The sequence below is a fragment of the Drosophila mojavensis genome, unplaced genomic scaffold, assembly GCF_018153725.1.
Source record: "Drosophila mojavensis isolate 15081-1352.22 unplaced genomic scaffold, ASM1815372v1 contig_16, whole genome shotgun sequence".
Taxonomy (NCBI): Eukaryota; Metazoa; Arthropoda; class Insecta; order Diptera; family Drosophilidae; genus Drosophila; species Drosophila mojavensis.
In genome coordinates, this window is record NW_025318693.1 from 7,089,449 (window position 1) to 7,110,504 (window position 21,056).

The 21,056-nt window shown below is 41.7% G+C and overlaps 4 protein-coding genes and 1 long non-coding RNA gene across 6 annotated transcripts; 2 read left to right on the forward strand and 3 right to left on the reverse strand.

Annotated features, from left to right (window-relative positions):
• Positions 1-2,244: 2,244 nt before the first annotated feature.
• Positions 2,245-3,363, reverse strand: LOC6573154. The gene is made up of 2 exons (XM_001999209.3): positions 2,752-3,363; positions 2,245-2,673 (listed from the first exon to the last, which is right to left on the reverse strand). The coding sequence occupies exons 1-2, from the start codon at positions 3,011-3,013 to the stop codon at positions 2,312-2,314; spliced, it is 624 nt and encodes a 207-aa protein (XP_001999245.1). The 5' UTR covers positions 3,014-3,363; the 3' UTR covers positions 2,245-2,311.
• Positions 3,364-5,394: 2,031 nt separating this feature from the next.
• LOC6573153 lies at positions 5,395-7,067 on the reverse strand. The gene is made up of 2 exons (XM_044007319.1): positions 6,419-7,067; positions 5,395-5,857 (listed from the first exon to the last, which is right to left on the reverse strand). Exons 1-2 carry the CDS (start codon positions 7,065-7,067, stop codon positions 5,478-5,480), a joined length of 1,029 nt encoding a protein of 342 aa, XP_043863254.1. The 3' UTR covers positions 5,395-5,477.
• A 3,008-nt stretch (positions 7,068-10,075) lies between these two features.
• Positions 10,076-10,876, forward strand: LOC116804366 (acanthoscurrin-1). Of its 2 annotated transcripts, XM_032731494.2 has the most exons (3): positions 10,076-10,177; positions 10,276-10,545; positions 10,582-10,876. In XM_032731494.2, the coding sequence occupies exons 1-3, from the start codon at positions 10,172-10,174 to the stop codon at positions 10,816-10,818; spliced, it is 513 nt and encodes a 170-aa protein (XP_032587385.1). In that variant the 5' UTR covers positions 10,076-10,171; the 3' UTR covers positions 10,819-10,876. The 2 variants fall into 2 exon arrangements, with proteins under 2 accessions (XP_032587385.1, XP_032587382.1); XM_032731491.2 differs by having other exon boundaries at positions 10,276-10,876.
• A 1,601-nt stretch (positions 10,877-12,477) lies between these two features.
• On the forward strand, positions 12,478-13,352 carry LOC122756789. Its single transcript, XR_006356644.1, has 2 exons — positions 12,478-12,785; positions 12,852-13,352. It is a non-coding gene; the product is annotated as an uncharacterized LOC122756789 (long non-coding RNA).
• LOC6573151 lies at positions 12,761-17,712 on the reverse strand. The gene is made up of 2 exons (XM_001999206.3): positions 17,074-17,712; positions 12,761-14,352 (listed from the first exon to the last, which is right to left on the reverse strand). The coding sequence occupies exons 1-2, from the start codon at positions 17,546-17,548 to the stop codon at positions 13,958-13,960; spliced, it is 870 nt and encodes a 289-aa protein (XP_001999242.1). The 5' UTR covers positions 17,549-17,712; the 3' UTR covers positions 12,761-13,957.
• Positions 17,713-21,056: the final 3,344 nt, after the last annotated feature.

Sequence of the window (21,056 nt, forward strand, 5' to 3'; positions counted from 1 at the left end):
TCAGCCACACCAGAAAAGGAGCTTCTGCTCTGTTAGGTTAAAGGTGTTGCCCACCTTCGACTGTGCATGAAGCGAAATAAAGCTAAAAGTCGCAAGTAGGAAAAAAAAAAGTAGAAAAAGAAAAACAAAATACAAAAATGTGTTTTGCTACGTTTTTGGGTTAAACGCGTAAATACCAAGAGGTGAAATTGATTTTCTTTTCATTTGCGCAAATATGAATTGTCAATATTGTGCGTAGACGTTGTCTTGGTCGACGGCGTCATCGTCGTCGTCTGAGAAAGTGCAGCGTTATCTTCTTGCATGGGGCAGACCTTTTATTTTAGGGCTTGTCTGTCATTCATGGACTGGCTGACGAATTCAATTCACTTTGTGGTTAAATGTTGGCCTAGCAATTGGCTTGAAACACTGGGAACATCTCCTCCCTGTGGGAGTGCATGCGCTTTCACAGGGCTCTGAACTGAGCTGCGCCAAGGGCCGGACAATGGCAGCGCGTTGTTTGCCTTAACCCATTTGCCCAAGTCCCAAAGAAAGTGAAATTGATGACACAAATGCTCAAACAACAAATACTTCAACTTGAAGCTAAAGCTGCTGTATCTATGCTAAATGGTCTGGTTAAGTAATCCCGTGAGAGTCGCAAACATTGCGCACTCATCGAAGCGTCCAGCGCCGACTGCGCCGACTATGCTGAGAATATTGTCAGCCGTGCAGACCGAGATGCGACTGAAGCGATAAAATTCACGACGCCGTTGACAACACCCGCCTGCAGCTCAAGTATTAGAACCGAAGGGGGTCTTCTGATTAGGGCAGCCAATATGTAACATGAATCTCGCCTGTTTTTTTGTTATAATAGCATTAAAAAAATTAGTAATAAATTTTCTATATAAACACACACGAAAACTCAATATATTTGAGTAAAATGATTTTAAAAACTAATTGATTATAAAAAAAAAAATAAAAATAAAAATAAATTTACAAATAAAAAAAAATAAAAAATAATAGAAATTGCAAAAAAAAAAATTGTTTTTCCTCAAAATAAAAAATAATAAAAATAAAATAAAAAATATGAAACAAAAAATCAATTGAAAAAAAAAATTGTTTTTCCTCAAAATATATTTATATAAACATATATAACAATTAAATAAAATAAAATAAATAAAATTATGTCTACAAGAAAGAGAGCTTAATTTATTGAAGGGAGAATATATATAATACGGACAGAAAAAAACTTTAGGTCATAAATTGTCTATGAAGACAATATGGTTGAGTTACAATCTAAATAATGAATTACCTCATAATAATATTTTAATATAAATACACATTGAACTTGTTTAGCTCGTTACCTAGAAATCCTCCAAAATAGAAATATAAATAATATATATAGAAGTACGAAATGAATAGAAATAAAGCTCTAAAACTCTAAAGAACAAATAGAACTAATAATAAGCAATTAAAATGAAAAACAAGTTTTTCCACTTTTATTAGTCTCTCTACAGGGTATCTGACAGTCGTCGTCGCGAGCTTCTGCCGCACTTTTACTTGTTTATTTTCTGAAGCTAGAAAAAAGAGAGGCGCCGCCTTGTTGATCGATTTGTTAGATATGCGGACAGCATGCGACTTTGGTGTTGGCGTTAAACTGCCTGCAATTGTGTTTGGCTTGTATGCGCGTGTGCGTGTGTGTGTGTGCCTGTGTGTTGTCTTCTTTTTTAACCATAAACTGCGCGCCCTACAACTTTCACTTGTGTGTCGCAAGAGCCAAGCATAGCTACGGCCACAGTCCATGACTCGTGGCGGCATTCTCATTCGACTGTTGGATAACTTTCAGTTCTTCTTTCTGACTGAGCTTACGTAAAGTAATTAGCCGAGTGAGTGAAAACTCTGGTGACGACCCTCGCTGGCGGAGCCACCCAAGTGGTTGACTGCAGCTGCTGCATGCTGATTGATTTGTGACGACCTGTTTATTGACTTTGCTTGGGCTTTTACATAAGCCCTTTGTGTTTTTTTACCTGTTTACCACTTGTATTGCAACACGCATTTGCGGAAGTTCGTCTTGGCCAAGTCGTCTTGGCCGTCGCGCATGCGCAATAAACCGTTTTTTCGTTTTATGCATAACGGCTCTGTGCACGCATTGACGCATTGCCGCATTGCCGCTCTGTTCGGCCAGACGGCGGGGTCCACGTAACAGCATTTGGACGCGTGCTAATTAACTGTGAATGGAAGCCAGGTGCAGGTGAAGAGTTATGCGGCTTTATTACCATTGGCCTATTATTGGCTAAGACTAACACAGAGAGTAACACTAAAACAGATCTAGTCTCTATAGGAAGGGCTTATTATCGTAACGATACGAGTCCTTGGCCACGCCCAGCGGTATGTAGTGCTGTCTAAGTGGTATCCAGCTGCTGCCGCTCGAGGACAGATCGCCATGGTAGCTCTTGATTGTTGGCGCCGAGGCGTGCACAATTTCCAGACGTTCGTGCGTTGGACTCATCATGGACTTCAAGGCCAGCAGGCCGGCGGCAGCCAGCGCTATTTTGCCCATGACAAATGATGAGGCCGAGAGCGCCGTTAGCCATTTCAAGATCAAGGGCAGCAATATAAACTTGGCCAGCACCGCCGCGCTCACCAGCGGAAAGAGCATCTTCATCAGCTTCTTGTGTTTGTGATGCTTGCCGCGAGCTAGCCAAAACGAAAATGTTAATTATGAGCGAAAGCGCAGATGAGATGTGGATGAGTGCTGCACCTCCAGCTGCCTACCTTCGGCTGACCAATTGCCCAGCAACTGGCTCAACTGCTGGCCACTCAGCTCGCCGCTGAGCACTCGCTCCAGCTGCTGCTCTGCTGACTGCAGCCAGCGCTGCTCCGTGACTGTGGCTGCTGCTGCCAGCTCCTCTTCCTGCTGCTCCGCATCCTGTTCGACAGCTGCGACAATTGCACCACCCAGCTGCACCGCCGGCGGCAGCCCATGCGCCCATCCCACAGCCAGCAGGCAGGATATGAACAGTAAAACTTTAGACATTCCGCTTATAGTTCTATGCAGCAGCGCTCTGCTCGGGCAACTAAGCTAAGCTAACTAACTAAGTTAAAGGCTAGTGCGCCCGCATAGTGCAGCTCGTTGCACTCGAATGCACTCGCAGGGGCTGCTGTTCTGGCCAAGTGGCTAATAGCTGGATGGTTGCTGCTTAGCTGTTTTGTTCTCCTATGTGCACAGCTGTGCGGGGTATGTTGACTCTTGTATGCAGTTTGTGAGGCAGAGGAGCAGCTGCTCTATGGAAGGTCGAGTTTCAGCTGTGCTCGTAACAGAATCAATGAAACTCTTAATAAAGAATTCAAGTGCATGTACAGTAGAATCCGATTATAACGGCGCTTAAGGAACCGTCGTTATATCCGGAAGCCGCTATAGTCATATATGTACATTTACTCATTAAAGTTTGTTTGGGAACCAGAAGAGCAGTCGTTATAGCCGGATACTACTGTAGCATTCAAAATTCTATTTCTGATAATATTTTTAAATTTTATGCAAAACACACTCTCTAATGCTTATAATATATAACAAACACCTACGGAGCCCTTTCTCTTCAAAGAGTATTCAAGTTTCGTCGTTCTGCCATATTTTGTTTTCTTTTTGAATTATTTTCTTTTGCTTTCTGTTGTTCTGGTTTTCGATTCGGTTTTACTTAAGCGTGAACGAACACACATTAAGTTTTCCCTACTTTAATAAACGGTTTCATCGTTCATGTTGTTGTTGTTGTTGTTGTGATTGTTGCCGCTTGTTGGCTGTGCTGTTGCTGTTGCTGTGGCTCAGCCATCAACAAGTAAAAACTCTTTATTAACGCTGGCTATCATTTTGCTTGGCGCGTTGCGGTTCACTTGCCATTTTAGCTGAACAACACACGAATAGCATTTTTCCATTTCTAAATCGCAGTGAAATGCCACCTACAGACACGCCCCGTGCACCTACTCTTCGCCCTTCTCCTCATCTACTTCTTCCACTCAAAGGTCGCCGCGTATTTAAGGTCCGAGAAAACATGTTTTTTATTTTCATTTAACTTTAAATACACTTTAAATACATAATATAATTAAATGTGTAATAAAGAAGAGATGCAAAAACAAAAACTAATTTCATTTGCAGTTGTAAAATGTTGTTGACTTCCATAAATTAATTATTTAGCAACATTTTACGCGCGCATCGCAAATACAATGGAAAAACGAAATTAAAGCGGAATTTCGTCCAATTAGCAGACAGAAAAAAAAAAAAAACCATATACGTGCTCATATGAGCATTTTAATTGGCTTAATTAATATACGTTTTGCATTAAACATCAAATTTAAGTTCAGAAATAAAACAAAGTTTGTTGACAACATTTCGTTGGCAAACGGATCTAATTGTTGTTCAACTTTGGCTGTCGAAATGCTTCTGCGTGTGTGTGAGTGAGGGTGTGAGGGATGTCATGGTGCTAACGGTTGTTTTCAGGTCCGCAACACGCATACTAAATGGCGGCCCAACTAATGCCAAATGCCAAACGCCAAACGCCTCGCTGTCGTCACATATCATGACCAGACTTTGGCAATGCCCTGGGCTTTTAGCGTCACTTGAGTGTTAACGCGATTTTCGGGCATCCGGTTGGCGTTGCCGTCGTTGTTGTTGTTGTTGTTGTTGTTTTTGTAGCTGTCAGAAACACCCTAACAAGGTTGGGGTATGATTCACTTGATTGGTACTACAATAACTTTAGTTATCTATAATCTATAATAAATGAAGAAATAAAATATAAAATATAATAAATGGAGAAATTACATTTAAATTGTTTGTAAAAATATCAAAATTATAAACATAATATTTTTGAGAACTAAATCAAATTATATTAGAAAATAATATGCACAAAAATTCAATGAAATAAATACAAAATCAATAAACATTATATTTCCTAAATCAGTTTATTGTTTTCTTAATTAATAAATGCAATTGACAAATGCAAAACATTTCAATAGAAGGTTTAAATGGAGGTAAAATTAAAATACAGCTTTCTATGAGCAGCAATATAGTAAATGCAACTTTAAAATTTATAATAATTATTTGGAATATTACGATTACAGCTGACAACCATATTTTCTGTTTGTGACATGTATTATAATTAAAATAAATATTAAATTACTTAAACTACAATTCGAAATCAAAAGGCGGCCAAAGTGCGCTGGGTCTGATTCTAAGCTGGCGACTGTGAATACCCTACTGCACCTACACCTGAATATCTGAAGTTTGAGCTTAGGTGAGCGTATACAAATTTCGCATATCCAATAAAGTGGTCTCATCAAAAGCTCAGATAATAAATTACTTAATTCGACAGTCGACATTCGACGTTCGGCATTTTATCAATTTAATCAAAATAATCTACCGTCGTTAGCTATTGAGCTCGCCTCCCATTAAGTGGAGCTCTAGTTTTGAGGCGTTAACCTATATCCGAAATCAATCGCCGCCGCTGAACTCAAATTTTCTTCAAGACAATCGCTTTGCTGGAATGGCCAACACCTGCCGACGACTTGAGGCTCATCACGGCCGTGAACAGGGCGAAGAAGAAGCCGGCCAGGCCCGTGGTGCCCACCAGCAGTGTCAGCCCTCCAATCAGCACCGGTATCAGGGTCAGAAACTTTAACTTGTACGCAATGAGCAGTGGCAGCAGTAGTTTCTGAATTTTCTTCTTCAGTTTTTTCAGCTTGCGGCCCTGAATGCTGCCAGCCAGCTGGCTGCCTCGGCCTTGAATTTCCTTTGATGTTGTTGTAGCTGTTTCTAGTTGTTCCTCTTCTTCTTCTTCATTTTCAGTTGCTGCGTCTATGCTCCGCCCAACCAATTTAGTTGACAGGATATCTGCAAGGAGAGACAGCTCGAGCTTTTAGTTAATTAAGTGACTAGACCTTTGAGCGTCCAAGCGCAACAACAGAGTCATGGACACCGTTCATCAGCGACCAAAAAATAATAATAATAATAATGTATTGTAGTGGGATGTAACGAGCTGCTGGACACTCGCTCAAATTTTAATAAACGTTTGAAGGGAGATAACTTTGTGAAAGGACTTTAAAATATTTATATATTTTTTTTAAATATTTTACAATAGGTTTTTTCTATGAAATTTCGTAATCAATATGCTCAACAATTTAATCCTATTGTTAAATTATGTTAGCTTTAATGCTACGAGCAAAATATTATCGATTGGCCTTTTGAATTTATTTATTACACATTTTATGTGCTTCAGCTCTTTATTGTCTATTGTTGAAGATAGAGGCTCACAACTTTGGCCCCTGTCTGACCCAGGAATAATGGAGTTTCTTGTTCAGATATATAAATCCACAGCCAGCTAGACAGAACGCAATACGCTCGTTCAATTTGCTGAGCGAGCATTGATACAATTTTATTAAAAATCAAGCTTACTTGTCTCCAACGACCTCAGTTCCTGCTTTATCTCGTGGCCCTCATCCCAGTCCTCTCCATCCTCCCCGCTGATGAGATCTCGCACAGTGTCACAAAAGTTGCGCACCTTGCGCACGGCGCGCTCAAATGTTGTCAAATAGTTGTTTATGCGCTGAGCCGTTGCTGAGGTGGGCTTAGCCAGGACATCAAGGGCCTCATCAGCGGCGTTTGTGTTGGCGTATGTGTTAGTCACGCGGTTGTTGGCTTCGCGTGCTTCCGGCTCGATATGTCCCCTCTGCACGTCCGGCGCATCCTCGCCGTTCGGCAATTGATGGAGAGTGGGGCTCAGGGCCCACACGTAGCGTGGAGCCGCCGCATTGAGATTGGATCGCACCTGTTTGTAATTTCCGCTGGGAGCATCGTTTGCGGCAGCTGTCGCCACCGTTTGATAGCGATGATTGTAGGCGTAGTAATTGACAGGAAGTTGCCCTTGTGGCTGCTGCTGCTGTCGCATGGCTGTTGCCGCCGTTGCCTGCAGTATCAGCCAATTGTTGTGGCCCGTCAATGGCTGCCAGGCATTGAGCTTCACTTGCAGCTGCTGCTGCTGCTGCTGCTGCTGCTGCTCATTGTTCGTTAATCCGGAAGCGACGCCATTAAAGCGAGCATCCATGCCGGCCTCTGTCTGTGCGAGTGCCACATAAACGGTTAACACATATACCTGCCACACTTGCTGCCACATAGTTTTGGGTGTCGAGAGCACGAACCACACCGCACGCTGCTTAGAATCGAACTGAGTGCCAAGATGTAGTTCAATTCTTAGAGGCTCTCGAAAATGTTTACGACTGTTTTAGTTGAGCGATTTTAATGGCCTTTCGCCGAAAGTGGCCGGCACTAAATGCTGGGCCCCAGCTTGGCTGTAAATGCAACCAAGTTGACTTTTACTATGCCACTAAGCGTGGCTGCCAAGCGTGGCTTACCACACACTCGCACTCACACACACACACACACACACACCTGCCACACGTCTAATTATGCGGTTAGCAGGCGGATTCGATACTCAAAATTGCAAAAGTTTTCAATTGTCGAGCTCACTCACACACGTCACCATTGAAGCATGAATTCTTAATTAAAATATATATATATACAATAATATTTAGTGGGACTATTTTCAGCACTTGTTTTCACTTTTGCTGCCTGGTTGCGTGTTGCAAGCCCTCTCGATGCCAACTGCCGTCTGCAGCTGATATTATGATTCTATATAAGACCCAGTGCAAGTCCGACCTCAGCTGGGAAAGTGTGGCCAATGCAATCATTCAGCGCAAGTACTTTGGGGCAACGTGCATGCTAATTGCCAGCGCTGAACTTGCAACACGATTGCCTGCCTGCCAGCCTGCTAATTGGCGCCTGTCTAAGCTACAAACTGTCGCTGTCAGCGAGTGCCGCCGCATTAAGTTGCAGCAGACTCACAGCTGCGCCTAAATGTCTTCAAATGCCGCCTGTCCGCAGTTGCATGCGCTTTTAGGCGCTTCGCTTGGAGCTGTTGCATGTGAGTAAAACTGTTGCTAGCTTTTAAGCTTCTTTCCGCAGTTGTTGCCGGAGCCTGTTGCATACTTTTGAGGTGGGCCCCCACTCTCAGCTGTAATTGGATTCGGTCCACAGCATGTGCTTTGCATGCCACAGGATTCGGATTCTCTAAGGAGTTCCGGCCCACCTCCACCCGCTGCTGTTTCGACATGCAACAGCTGCTGCTGCTGTTGCTTAAATTGGTTACGTGCTTCATCATGCGAAAGTTGTGATTGCTGAACTTTTTCATTTTATTTAAGCGATAGTTTTTCAAGCTGAGATACATATCTGAGCGAGCTGGCTCAATCGAGTATTCATAGCAGCAATCGCAGAATGGGAGCCGAAAGGGAATTTATACAACTATTACACACATGTATATGATAGGGCCCAGTGGGTGCCATAAATTGCAGATGTTTGACATGATGTGAAATACGCTGAATTGGCAATGGATTTCTTACGGCTAAACTGAGGCCAAAATTCGACCGTTTTATAGCTTGTTTAGCTATACAAGAGTATCAGAGCCAAATCATAGCTTTATATTGGCGATGTGATATACTAGTCATATAAAATGTATCTCTTCATCAAAATAATAATAATAATAAAATAATAATTCTATATTCAGTTGGAAAATTAACCTTGATTAAGTCTAAGAAATATTTTGAAAGATGTAAGAGCTAATGTGAGCCAAGTGTTTGCCTTCGTATTCTTGAGTAAAATATGAGATGATTTAATTAGCAACCTTTATGTTCAATGATAAATCAGTAGCGCAGTGTGCCAATGATAGCACAGAATATGTCTTGATGTCGCTCTACAACATGTCAATTTTCTTATGTTTAGCGCTATTACTATTGATTAGCAATCAATCAACGAAGATATGTATATGACCTCGATCTTGAAATATTTAAAAGCTTAAACAAGTATAATATGTATATGTTAATATGACATTCTGCTGTAATGGCCTAGAAATATATAATTCATACTTATTATTAGTATTAATTATTCCTTTTGCTTCAGCTGCTGCATTTGATGGAGGGGATGTACCTTTAAAATATATAAATTTATTTACGTATTACTAAAGAATGTATTATTTCTGTTCGTTCCTTTTGCATTTTGCTGCTGTTGAGATCTTTTGTCTAATTGTTTAAAAATAATCTTTTGTGTGTGCGATTCACTCATTGATAAATTTAGCTCTTTGATGGGACAGCAAGCGAGTATTATGCAGTCGTTGTCATCTTAACTCCTCAGACAAGCAAAGTTTCAATTCATATATTTATCAAGAGCTGCTTAAAACTAAAACTAGAATTGATTATTCTCAAATTAGGTAATTAGATTATTAATTAATGGACCCCGCTCAGCAACAAATGCTATTCCTTATGCAAGTCAAGAGCAGCTTGTGTTAACTCCATCGGCCATCTGCCTTTACCTTCCTCACAATATTTCATTGTCAAGGCGAGAGGCATGGCCAGATGCAATCATGCATGATACCCACTGGAATCATTTAAGGCTTTAATGTGTTTATTTCATTTTTATTGCCGCAGTCTCATTAAATGTTTGCCAGTGTGTGTGTGTGTGAGCTTCAGAGTGTGATAAACTGGTCACATCTACCTACACTCACCTGGCGTGGTGCTCACACAGTTTGCTGTTTGAACAACAATTTGACTGTTTGACTAGCGTTCATTAAAGTCATAAATTAATTTAGCTCAACATGCAGATGTACAACAACAAGAAGCAGCATAAACCAGTGAATATTAGTGAATTTTTAAATATTTTTTTTTTTTATTATTAGTTTGCCAATCGAATTAATTGGATTGAGAGCAGAGTGTACAAAGTATGCAGTCGATTGTTATTGAACCGAATCTGATATGCTAACTTTTGTTGTATCTTTTAGTTCCAAATGAGATGCTAATTAATTCGAACAGAACTAGTTTAAGATCCACACTTCCTAAGCGATTACTAATGCAAATAATAAATAAATATACTTTCGGAGCCACAGCCACAGACCTTTCCAGAGGCCATCTCTCTCGCACACACGCAGATTCATGCCCGGCGGGCCAAATTGTGGCTGTGCTGTCTTCTCTTTGTTGGTGTTGTTCTTGGCCAGGCTAAGTCGGTTTGATGCGCAGACAGCTGGGAGGCGTCTGCTCATAAATTGAAAGCGCTTTGCTTAATTCGAATTAGTTTTTCGCCTGCTTTGACAGAGTTCGGTGCGCTATGAAAGTGAGTTAACCAGCTGCCAGGATTCAAGGACTCAACTCCTTTCACACATTGCGAGCACAGTCACTAAGTATCTCTATCTCTCTCTCTCGTTTGTTCAGCTGTTTGTGTGTCTCCTCGTGGTGGTCGCCACATTGGCAACAGCTCAAGCTGGACTCCTTGGCCTCCTAGGCAAGGGCGGCGGCGGTTACGGTGGTGGCGGCTATGGCGGCGGCTATGGCGGCGGCTATGGCGGTGGCTATAGCGGCGGCTATGGAGGCGGCTATGGCGGCTACGGCGGCGGCTATGGCAGCGGCGGTGGCGTCCAGGTCATCAAGGTGATCAACAGTGGAGCTGGCGGCTATGGCGGCGGATACGGTGGCGGCTATGGTGGCGGCTACGGCGGAGGCTACGGCGGTGGTTACTCCGGCGGCTATGGTCTCGGATACGGTGGCGGTTATGGCGGCGGCTATGGCGGCGGCTATGGCGGTGGTCATGGCGGTCTGGTCCAGGTCTACAAGGTCATCACAACTACCGGCGGCGGCTACGGCGGTGGCTACGGCGGTGGCTACGGCGGCGGTTATGGCGGCGGTTATGGCGGCGGCTATGGCGGCGGCTATGGCGGCGGCTATGGTGGCTCCTCCGGCTGGTGGAAGAAGAAGTAAACGCCCGACAAACTGTAGAGTAAGGAGAACTTAAAATAAAAACTGAAAAAAAAAAAAATATATATATATTGTTTGCCAAATTTTTAAATTGCGAATGAAGCTGAGATATCCTGCAAAAATTCAGGATCAGATATCTCTAATCAGTGACTGTGCTTGAAAATCCGGGGATTTACAGAGGGATTTGTTGAAGAGTTCATATAAAGTCTGGAATATTCTGCCATTAATTTTAGTTCAAGGTTACTAAACCAGTTATATCGCGGAACTGTTATTTCTTAAACACTATTTTAATGGTTAAAAAAGTTTCCCAAAAAATCGTTTAAACAAATAAAAATGTAAATTAGTTTTGTGCAGCATAAAGAAACCGCTTTTAAAATCAGAATTTAATCGTTTATAAAAAAACTTTAAAAGTCTCTAAACCGCATAAGCTCTTACAATACTCTGTTCGACACGCCCACCAAAATACGTAAATCAGTTCTTATAATTTGCATAACATATTGATTTGGGGCCACAATAAAATGGTCTTTCATTTGGAATACGCACGTCAATGGGCAGATGCCTGGAGCGGCAAACCTGTATATCTAACAAGTAAGAACGTTGCAGTCGGGCGTTACCGACTGCGGAATACTCATTCACATCCCATCAACAATTTAGTAGTTAAGTTTCGCTTTAATACTGTAGAATATACAGTTTTTTCCAATTTGCCACGCCCCAACTGGGCGTAGACACCTCATTTTTGGTCAGTTTTTAAAACGAGATAACTCTACCCTAACTGCAAAGATTGACTGCTTACCCTCAAAAAAAGTGAAAATTACAAGGTATTTTTCGATATGCCACGCCCCTAAAGAGGCATAAAAATTATTTGTTTGATGAATCGATAGAGGAGGCTACCAGTAACTCAACTATCAAAATTTGAAGCTTCTAGGTTATATACTTTAGGATATATAAACTTTTTCGGTTTGCCACGCCTCCTGTGGGCGCACATATATCCGACAAAGCTTTTTGGTCTTGGGTAATCAGCCTGAGTCTATATACAAAATTTGAGATCTCTGGCATCAATAGTATCCAAAATATAGCAGAATTCGAAAAATCACTATATCTTCAGGTCCGATTTGCCACGCCCCTAATATGTGTAGACTTCTAATTTTGTCCTTAGACTTTATAGAATCATAACATTAGCTGACATGCAAAATTTCAGCATTCTAAGTTTACAACTTTAGGAGATACAGTTTTATCTCATTTGCCACGCCCCCAATGGGCGGAGATATATCCGCCATAGCTTGTGATCTTGGGTGGTCGACGCGGACCTAAATACCAAATTTCAGCTTTCTAGCTCTTTAACTAACATGATTTCTGGTATATCGGAAAATGCATTTTCCGATTTGCCACGACCCTAGTGGGCGGATCGGGAAAATTTTAACACTTTATAAATCGGAGATATACACGAGTATGTGTTCCAAATTTCAAGTCTTTAGCTTCAATAGCGTCGAAATAGATTGCGTTCATACGGACAGACGGACAGACGGACAGACGGACGGACGGACGGACGGACAGACGGACGGACAGCAAGACGGACATTGCACAAAACCAATATACTGATTCACTTTCGTGAATGAGTATAAAAACCAGAATAGGTTATCAGTTGAGAGCTTAACTCATCTTCGATTAATCAGGCTTAATTTATGCCGCTGATAATTATGTAAGGGTTACAGCTCAACATTTAACAAGCGGCGCACAGAAGCATGAGCATTGAGCATTTGTCTGTTTCTTTTCATTTCATTCTTTGTAAACTTGAAATCGGTTTGTCGAGCTGCGGACTTGACATTGAACTTGAGTGAATTCTGTGGGGGATTTTTCCATAAATTAATTAGCTGTTTTTGTCGCCTTTCTAATCGGACAAGCGTTAAAGATATTTTTGCCGAGTCATTTCATAATTAACCGCAGTTGCTGGCAAACGCATATTTATCCGAGTAAATAAAAGATTCTGGTTATTTATTTTCGCATTGCATGCATTTGTCCTCTGGAATTCCCTGCAGGAGCAATAAACTTCAGTGCCGGCCTCAGCTGGCGCAGTCGTACAGAGTGTGTGGGCGCTGCTCGAGTGGGCGGACAGACGGCATATGGAGACACAGGATACGCAGGATACGCGCTGGCAGTCAGCACAAAGGTTGTCAAGGACACTGAGCAGCTTGGCATATGGCAACCGGATGGCAGGAAGTGTATACGTGTCCTCTGCGTGCAGCTACATCAGCATACGGCTGAGGACGTGAGGCCGCAGCTGCTGAACTTTAACATGACCTTGCGACAGATAATGCCTAGACACTTTAATAAATTGAGCCAAGACAGCGTTTCTACACGTAAATCTTTTATTTATATAAATATTTATATGTATAATTTGTAATTGTATTTGTATTTGTGCTTGTATTCTTCTTCTTTTTTTTTTTTTTTTTTTTGTTACTTTTGTGTTTCTTGAAAAACTTTGCTGCTTACATGCGAGACACGTCTAGAGTTAAGAAATAAATAATGTTAATAAATTATTACACTAGACTACAGTTAAATGAATTAAGCTTAAAGCTAATCGAAAAATGCGCGCGTGAAAAAATGAGCTGGAAACGAGAGCAGGAGCCGAGCAGAATGAATGAAAGAAGATAACGTGAGTGAGTGAATGAATAATTGAAAAATAACAGGAACTGGGAGTGCAGTTAGCTGGCCAAGAGAGTCGGAGTCGAGATGGAGAGATGCAGAGATAAAGTTCAGACAGACGTTGCACTTGAATAGCTGTAAACGGGCATAGAATGGAAGCGGAACTGGGTGCGTATTACGCAAATCGATTTGTGTCTTATGCAAATGCCAATGATTAAGTTAGCTTCACGTTACAGATACATTTGCAGCCATGTATCCGCAGGTGCAACTGCGCATTTGACCGTTGCTCGCCGTGTTGAGGTGTGTGAAAAGAAAAAGTGAGCCGAAGAAAGCAGTTGATGAAAATCTAATTACAATTTGCCAGCCCTGTCTCGTCTCAGTTTGTCAGCCCCCCTAGATTTATCTACAAGATAAATGCAGTCTAGGGAGCTATGAACTTTGTCTGTGTGAATATGTTTCGCTCTTTGTCTGTATATATGTGTGTGTGTGTGTGTGGCGTCTATGACTTGACCAGCGCTGGCTGCGCTCCCACTGGCTGCTGCTGCTGCTGCTGAAGGGCTGCCTGCTGCCTGCTGTGCGCACGATATGCCATCTCCTGCGCCTCGGTCAAGGAACGTCTGTCCCAGCCACCACCACCGCCACCGCCGCCCGAGGACCAGCCGCCGCCGCCGCCACCGCCGCCCGAGGACCAGCCGGAACTGCCGCCCGACGATTTGCCAGCCATCAGCTTCTTCAGCCCAATGATGCCGGCCAGGAGCAAAGCAATCTTGGAGATAATCAAAGCCTTGCCCGCCAGTATATAAAGCGCGCCCATGGCAATCGGCAGCATGCCCATCAGCTTGGTGGCCATCATCATGGCCATCATCATGCCCATTTTCTTCATCTTTCCGCGGCCTGCAACGAAGACAATAAAATACATTTAGCAGTTGAGCTTAAAGACATAATTGTAGGCATATATGTTGAGTGTGACTGGAAATCACTCTTAGCATGAATTCCCACACGCTTTCCACATAATTCCTGCAGCTGTAAACAATGAGTTTGTTCAGCTTGATGCTTGGCCTTAATGTCAAGGGAGCGTTCCTAGCTCAGGAGAAAGTTCCCCAGCCATGAAGGCAGCGCATACAACTATATATGTAATGCTTATAAATATATTTTGTTATATATATGTGTATATTTGATAAAGCTTTGTTGCTCGTATGACTTTCGTTTTGTTGCATATGCTTGCATTACTTTTGCATCAGGGACATTTTTGGCGATTTCACTTGCTCAGGTGAAAATCCAAAGGGGGGTGCGATCTGCGAGCTGTGCAAATGCAACCGAAATCCAAGTCAATAACAAGATGCGATTGCAATTAACTGCAAATGGCAGTTGGGAAAGCGTTGGCCATGTTGAGCAACTGAATATCTTGATCTCGATCAATAATATGAAAGTAAAAAGAGGAAAAATATCATCCATGCATCGTGAAAGTAAGTAAGTTCGCTTTTCATTACGAGAAAATATTTGCTGTCGCTGCGAATGCTTTAAGTGCTTCTGTCAAATTTGTAATTGATGCAAAGCGCACTCGCCTGCCAGCCAGCCAGCCAACCAGCCAGCCAGCCAGCCCACTAGAAGCCGCAAACACCAAGCGGGCCAAGTGAAACGTGGCCGACACTTTCATTGGGCTGCGCATTCGACATGGTCATGACATCTCAAAGCCCGCCACAAACTGCGTGGCGTGTCGTGTTTTCGTGTGTTTGCAAAGAGGCCGTATTTAAATGTACTTCAACTCCAAATGAGTCTTAACTTTCGGCGGTTCTTTCTATTTTTCTTTTTACTTCAGTCCATTAAAGACCAAGTATATTGCCATGAGTAATATCTGTCTTGTTATTGTTGATACGCTTTTCTTTGCGCACTTAAAGCTGTTGAGTGAAAACTTGTATGAAAATTTTATGGGATTTAAAGATTTTTTACTGACAATTAAAATGATTTCTAGCCTTCAATCAGAGCACATTGAGAAAGTTTTAAAAAGCTCTTCCATTTACCAACTATTTAATAATAATTTGAAAAATCTTAAAAGGTTCCGAATTGCTTAGAAATGATTTTGAAATTATTAGCAGTGATATATATTATATTATATTATTTATGTATGTCATATATTAAATATGACATATGAAATATATAACCTATTGATAATCTTAAGCTAAATATGAGATTACCCATTAAGATATAATGCATATTTAACAGGTTTATAGTATAAGCATGTTATTGATAGGCTGCCGAACCTAACTTAATATTCTAAATTATTCTGCTCGGCTTTCAATTTGCATAACTTAGTTGTAGCATAAAAGTTTTGTGGAATGAAAAAATCAATAACAGATTTATAAATATTAACATACTCTTATTAACATACTAGCAGAGCTAATTTTACATTTGAGAGGATTAAGAAATTGTTTTGTAATAATTGAGAAACATGAAAAACATTTGACTTTGTAATGATCTCGTTTTAAAAAAAAAAAAAATAAAAATAAAAATAAATCGAAAATTATTATTAATTTATTTTTTGTAGCCTTGCTGACTTGTCAAATTTTTTATATACCTTTTTAGCTAACGAAAATATTTGACTTTTAAATGATCTGCTATTTTCAAATTTGTTTGATAATTATTATCATGATTTTGTTTGTTTTTTTTTTTTTTTTTTTTTTTTTTTTTCTTGCTGATCTGTAAAATTGTTTACATTTCCTTAGTTAATTATTTCCATATATTCCACCAAATTAAATTCTTCTATTTTAATTATTGTTTGTATTGTGTACACAAATTGAAACTGGTTTCTGATTTTAGTCTATTACAACTTAATTCCTCTTATAAAAAATTATATGTATCTGTGCGTAGATTATATATAGTTTATGTGTTTTATATATGTCTTAATACAACAATCTTCCACCATCCACAATTAACTAAGACCGTTAGCTAGCTGTTTAGACTGGACTTTATATCTCTTTCAGCCCTGTGTTTACAATTACGAATTGAAGTTTTTCCCAAAACTCTCTACAAATGAAAATAATACATAAAGTGCATGCGTTTGTCTGTCTGCTCATGTTTATGTTTATTTGTGCGGGCTAACACGAAACTCTGGCATGACAATTTTTTTTTTTTTTTTTTTTTTGCTGTCATTGTTGTTGTTAAGGTTTATGGGTCAATGTAAGTTTTTCGAACGAGTTTTGACTACTGTGTATGTGTGTGTGTGTGTGTGTGTGTGTGTGTGTGTGTGTAGGCTTGAAAACAATTGCATATCTTCCCATAGACTAGAATTTTCCACGCTTCGCTCTTAGCATACAATGCAAGCGCGCGGCAGTTGTTAACCCACTTCCTGGCTGCCAATGTCATTGTCAGCTATTCAATTAAGCCTGGTCTGTATGTGCACAGCAAATCTAGACACATATAAGTATATATTTAAAATGTGATATGTGTTGCCAACAACGCCTGGCTCTAATAACCGTCAATTATGAGCGGAGCTCTGGCAAAATTATGTCACTGTCACGCGCAATGGTTAAGTGCATGAAGCGGTTAACATAACTGCAATTACACAGCCAACTATGTGTGTGTGTGTGTGTGGGGTGTGCTATGTGGCATGCTTACCTTCCTCGAGTCCGCGTCCAATCTCATCGGAAGTCAATTTGGGGAAGCTGACCTGCAGCGAGTGCCCGTTGAAGAAGTAGCTCAAGCGTTCAATCAGCATATTCGTCAGCTTCGCATCCCGATCGCTGCCGGAGCGGGCCAGCGAGGACTCCAGCTCGTTGTCGCTGTAGGCGGGTGGGCGTGGCGCCGTCTCGAGGCGCACCAGCTTGATGCCATCGGCCACATTGATGGCATCGATGGGCGCAATGCGATCGATAAACGATATGGCCTTCTTCTTCAGGCATGGCACAAAGCCGCTCTCGGCCCGATTGCATTCATCATAGACCCGGAGCAGAGTGCGTGCGCCCGCATTATGGCTGCTGCTGGCGGGTAGATTGCTTAGCTGCTCGGTGGCCGCATCGCAGCCGCTGCTGCTGAGGCTGATGGCCAGGCACAGGCCGAGCAGGAGCACTAAATGCTTTTGCCTGAATGTCATTTTCACGCACACTCACTGCTGCACTAGACACACGCGTCTTAGCTAACACACACACGCACACAGAAACACGCACGCACGCACACACACGCGTCTGGACTAATCCTGGCTGGGTATGTGATATCGTTGGCTTTGCCTTGGAGCGCGTCTTGCTTGCACTGCCAACTGGTTTCAATCAAACTGATGGCCAGCCTTGGCGCGCCTATTCTTATATAGACCTCGAGCTCGGCTCGAGCTTGACTTAATCGCAATTTGATTTTCTTCGTGCTGCAGTTGTTCAAGTTCGAGTTGGAGTTGGAGTCGGAGTTGGAGTCGAGACTTCGTGTCTGTAGTTGCCGTTGCTGTTGGGTAGTTGCTGCCTCTAATGATCATTGCGCTGCCAGCAACAACTGCAAAAGCAACATCAGCGGCAACAACAACCGCTACAGCTCTGGACGTGTTTTTTTTTTCTTTCTTTTTGCCAGCCGCTTTCGTTGTTTATGGCCAAATATATTAGTTGGATTTGTTGCCTGGGTAGGTGTTTAGCTTTTTGACCATTTTAAACTGGCTGCCGTTTGGTCAACATTGTCGCTGCGGCTGTTGCTGCTGCAGTTGTTGCTCTTGTCGACACTTTAATTTCAATTTGGCATTTGCCAATTTTCGCCTCGCATTTCTATTGCCATAAAAAAAGTATTTATTAACCACTAAACGCTTGCAATTTGCAGCTCAATTTTATTATGCAAATTTCACACAAAGGAGGCAACAACAACAACACCAACAGCAACACCAATAGCAACTCTATTTAGCATCCGATCAACACCCAGCCTATATCTAGCTGATGGCCAATGCAATCGAGGGCTTTCAGCTATCATGATATGCATCTATTAAAGCCAGGCCAGGCCATTGACTTGCGGCTGCTGCTGTTGCTGCTGCTGTTGTTGCTGCCGCTGCCGTTGCTGTTGCCACAAAAGACAAATTGTTGGCCCTGCCTCTGTTGGCTGTGTTTTATGCATGAGCCAGCATCCGCTGAGTTTCTCATAGAACGTGCCACATGAAGTCGCACTGGCAAACAGGCAGCCAGCCAGGCAAAAGGAAAGCTGCCGCATAATTGTGGCTTTGAGCCAACGTTAGCAACAAATATTTTCCCCAAAAAGACCAGCGGAAATACTTTGTATGTGTTTGTGTGTGTGTGGGTATGTGTATGTGTGTCTCTTTATCTTCTGGTATTCTTGTCCAGTGCTTTCGCCCAGCTCCAGTCAGCTCCAGTATTGGGCACTTTATGTGGCAGGTGCTGCGACCACAAAGGGATTTGCTCGCATGCCACTCAACCTGGCTGTCCAGCCTCCGCTCATTTTTCATTTCGGATTCCGGCCCCGAAGCTCCGCTCGACTCATTTTCAACTAATAAAGTCGCAAATTTAGGCCCCACAGCGGCACCTGTGCAGGTCCCACAGTCCAATGACTGTCGTGTGCGCCGGCTACTTGTTGCCCACAGAAGGCATTGCAGATCGGATATATACGAGTCCAAGATTTCCCTCTTGTTGTTTTTGCCGTCGCTTTCTGGGCCACTAATTTTTGATGTTGGCTGCCGCAATTTCCACTTTACTTTCACTAGTGCCCACCAAATGGCCGAGCAGGGGCCAGGGGCTCGGGATAGGGCAAGGCCTTCGATTTGCATGGATCGCTCGATGTTATTATATTTGGTTTGTTTGATAGCATTACGAGTACTTTTCAATGCTGATGAGCAAAGGTGAATGGCGCTCATTTCAAGTACTCACATTGCTGTGCTGTCCTTAAGTAAGTAGGTTCACTGACCGCTTCAGCCCGGCTGCATAATATTGCCATGGAGAGAGTTGGACGGACCCTCAAGTTGGCTAAGACCGCCATTGAAAGAGACGAGCATTTCATTATGTCCATACAAAAAATATGAACAAAAACTTTAAGCCGCGCAGACAGTTCTCATTTGTTTTTGTGTGTTTTTAATGCCCAGCTAGGGTATAGCGCTGCTGAGGTAAAGGTGAACGACCAAAACTTTAAATATATCGTAGTAGTGAGGTAGAAGGTAAGTTATACTAGAGTTTTATATATACTTTTAGATATTAAATTATTAAATTGTGCATTTTCTTCTATACCAAAGAAAGAATAATAAATATAAATTGAGACACTTTTAGAATTGATTGCTGTGAAGTCTACAACAAAACATAATTGCTTCCAATAACTTTACAGGTTATCCAATGCTATACATATGTTTGTACCCGTGTTAAAGGGTATCTACTTATCAAAACAGTGTAATTAAATAATATTACAGGGCATACTCTACTCGTACGTAACAATATAACGCATATTCGATAGTTTTCCTTATGTTTGATAATATTATATATATATATATATATTGATGATAATATTTCTATATAATATACATATTTTTTTACAGGGCATCTGATGTCAGTCAAACAAACAGAAATAATACTAAATTTTATATACCTGCAGCGAATATGCATTACTTTTCTATTCGATCTGGTAAAGATATACCTCTTAGTGAATATTTCATATTTATTACAGGGTATCTTTTACTCTTTTGCAACAATGAAACTCGCATTAGAGTATTCTCTCTCTTTCTATCCATCGCAAATGTTTAGTAAAGCATTTACTAACTTTTCCCAGGGCATCTGATAGTCAATCAATTCGCATCATCTCGTCCGTCCGCTGTTCCTTCTCTCTTTGACAGCTCCGCATATGCTTATGCTTATGCATCTGTTATGCACAAATTTCATGCCTGACATCTAATAAGCTCGCTCGTCGCCACGATTTATGCGCCTCAACCCAACTCATGGATAATGCAGACCCGTCGAAGCCGTCAAGCTGTCCATTGCGTTGCCCACACTAGGGCCGACGAGTCCACAACAATCACACTGTAGCTGATCTATTCTTGTGCGGGTGCAGCTGCCTGGTTAAACACAAGCGCATCTGTGGAGATATGTTTCTCTATATGTTTCTTGGACGGCTTCAGTGCACGCGAGCCCGGAGCTAAATTGTCTGAATGAATGCCAGCGGCAAGGCCAAGCAGTGCCGCGGCAGACATTACACTCTCTATTGGCCGCGTCGCGTCGTTAGCCGGGCCAACCGCCAGCCACTAGCCGCAGAGCATAATCCGGCATCTGGCTGTGACACGCCTTGCACTTTTCTCTCAAGAGCCATGAGATTTTCCACTGTTTCTGTGAGCCATTTTGCGGTCGAGACCAAAACAAAATAAAATACAAAGTAAAAAAAAAGTAAAAAAAAAAAAACAAAATAAAAATAAAAATAAAATAAATAACGGCTCTGCTCGAATTTGAGATATCACTTAAACTCTTATTTAAAAGATAGACATATGTATATATTAAAAGTTTGTGATTCAGATTCACTTATCAAATCAAATATATACACATAGCGAACATTTTAGATCTGATCGAGTGCATCTATGTGGACTATAAGAGAGGTTCTAGTACTAGAAAAAAATATGTTTCAAAGGTATGTTATGGTTATATGGCTAT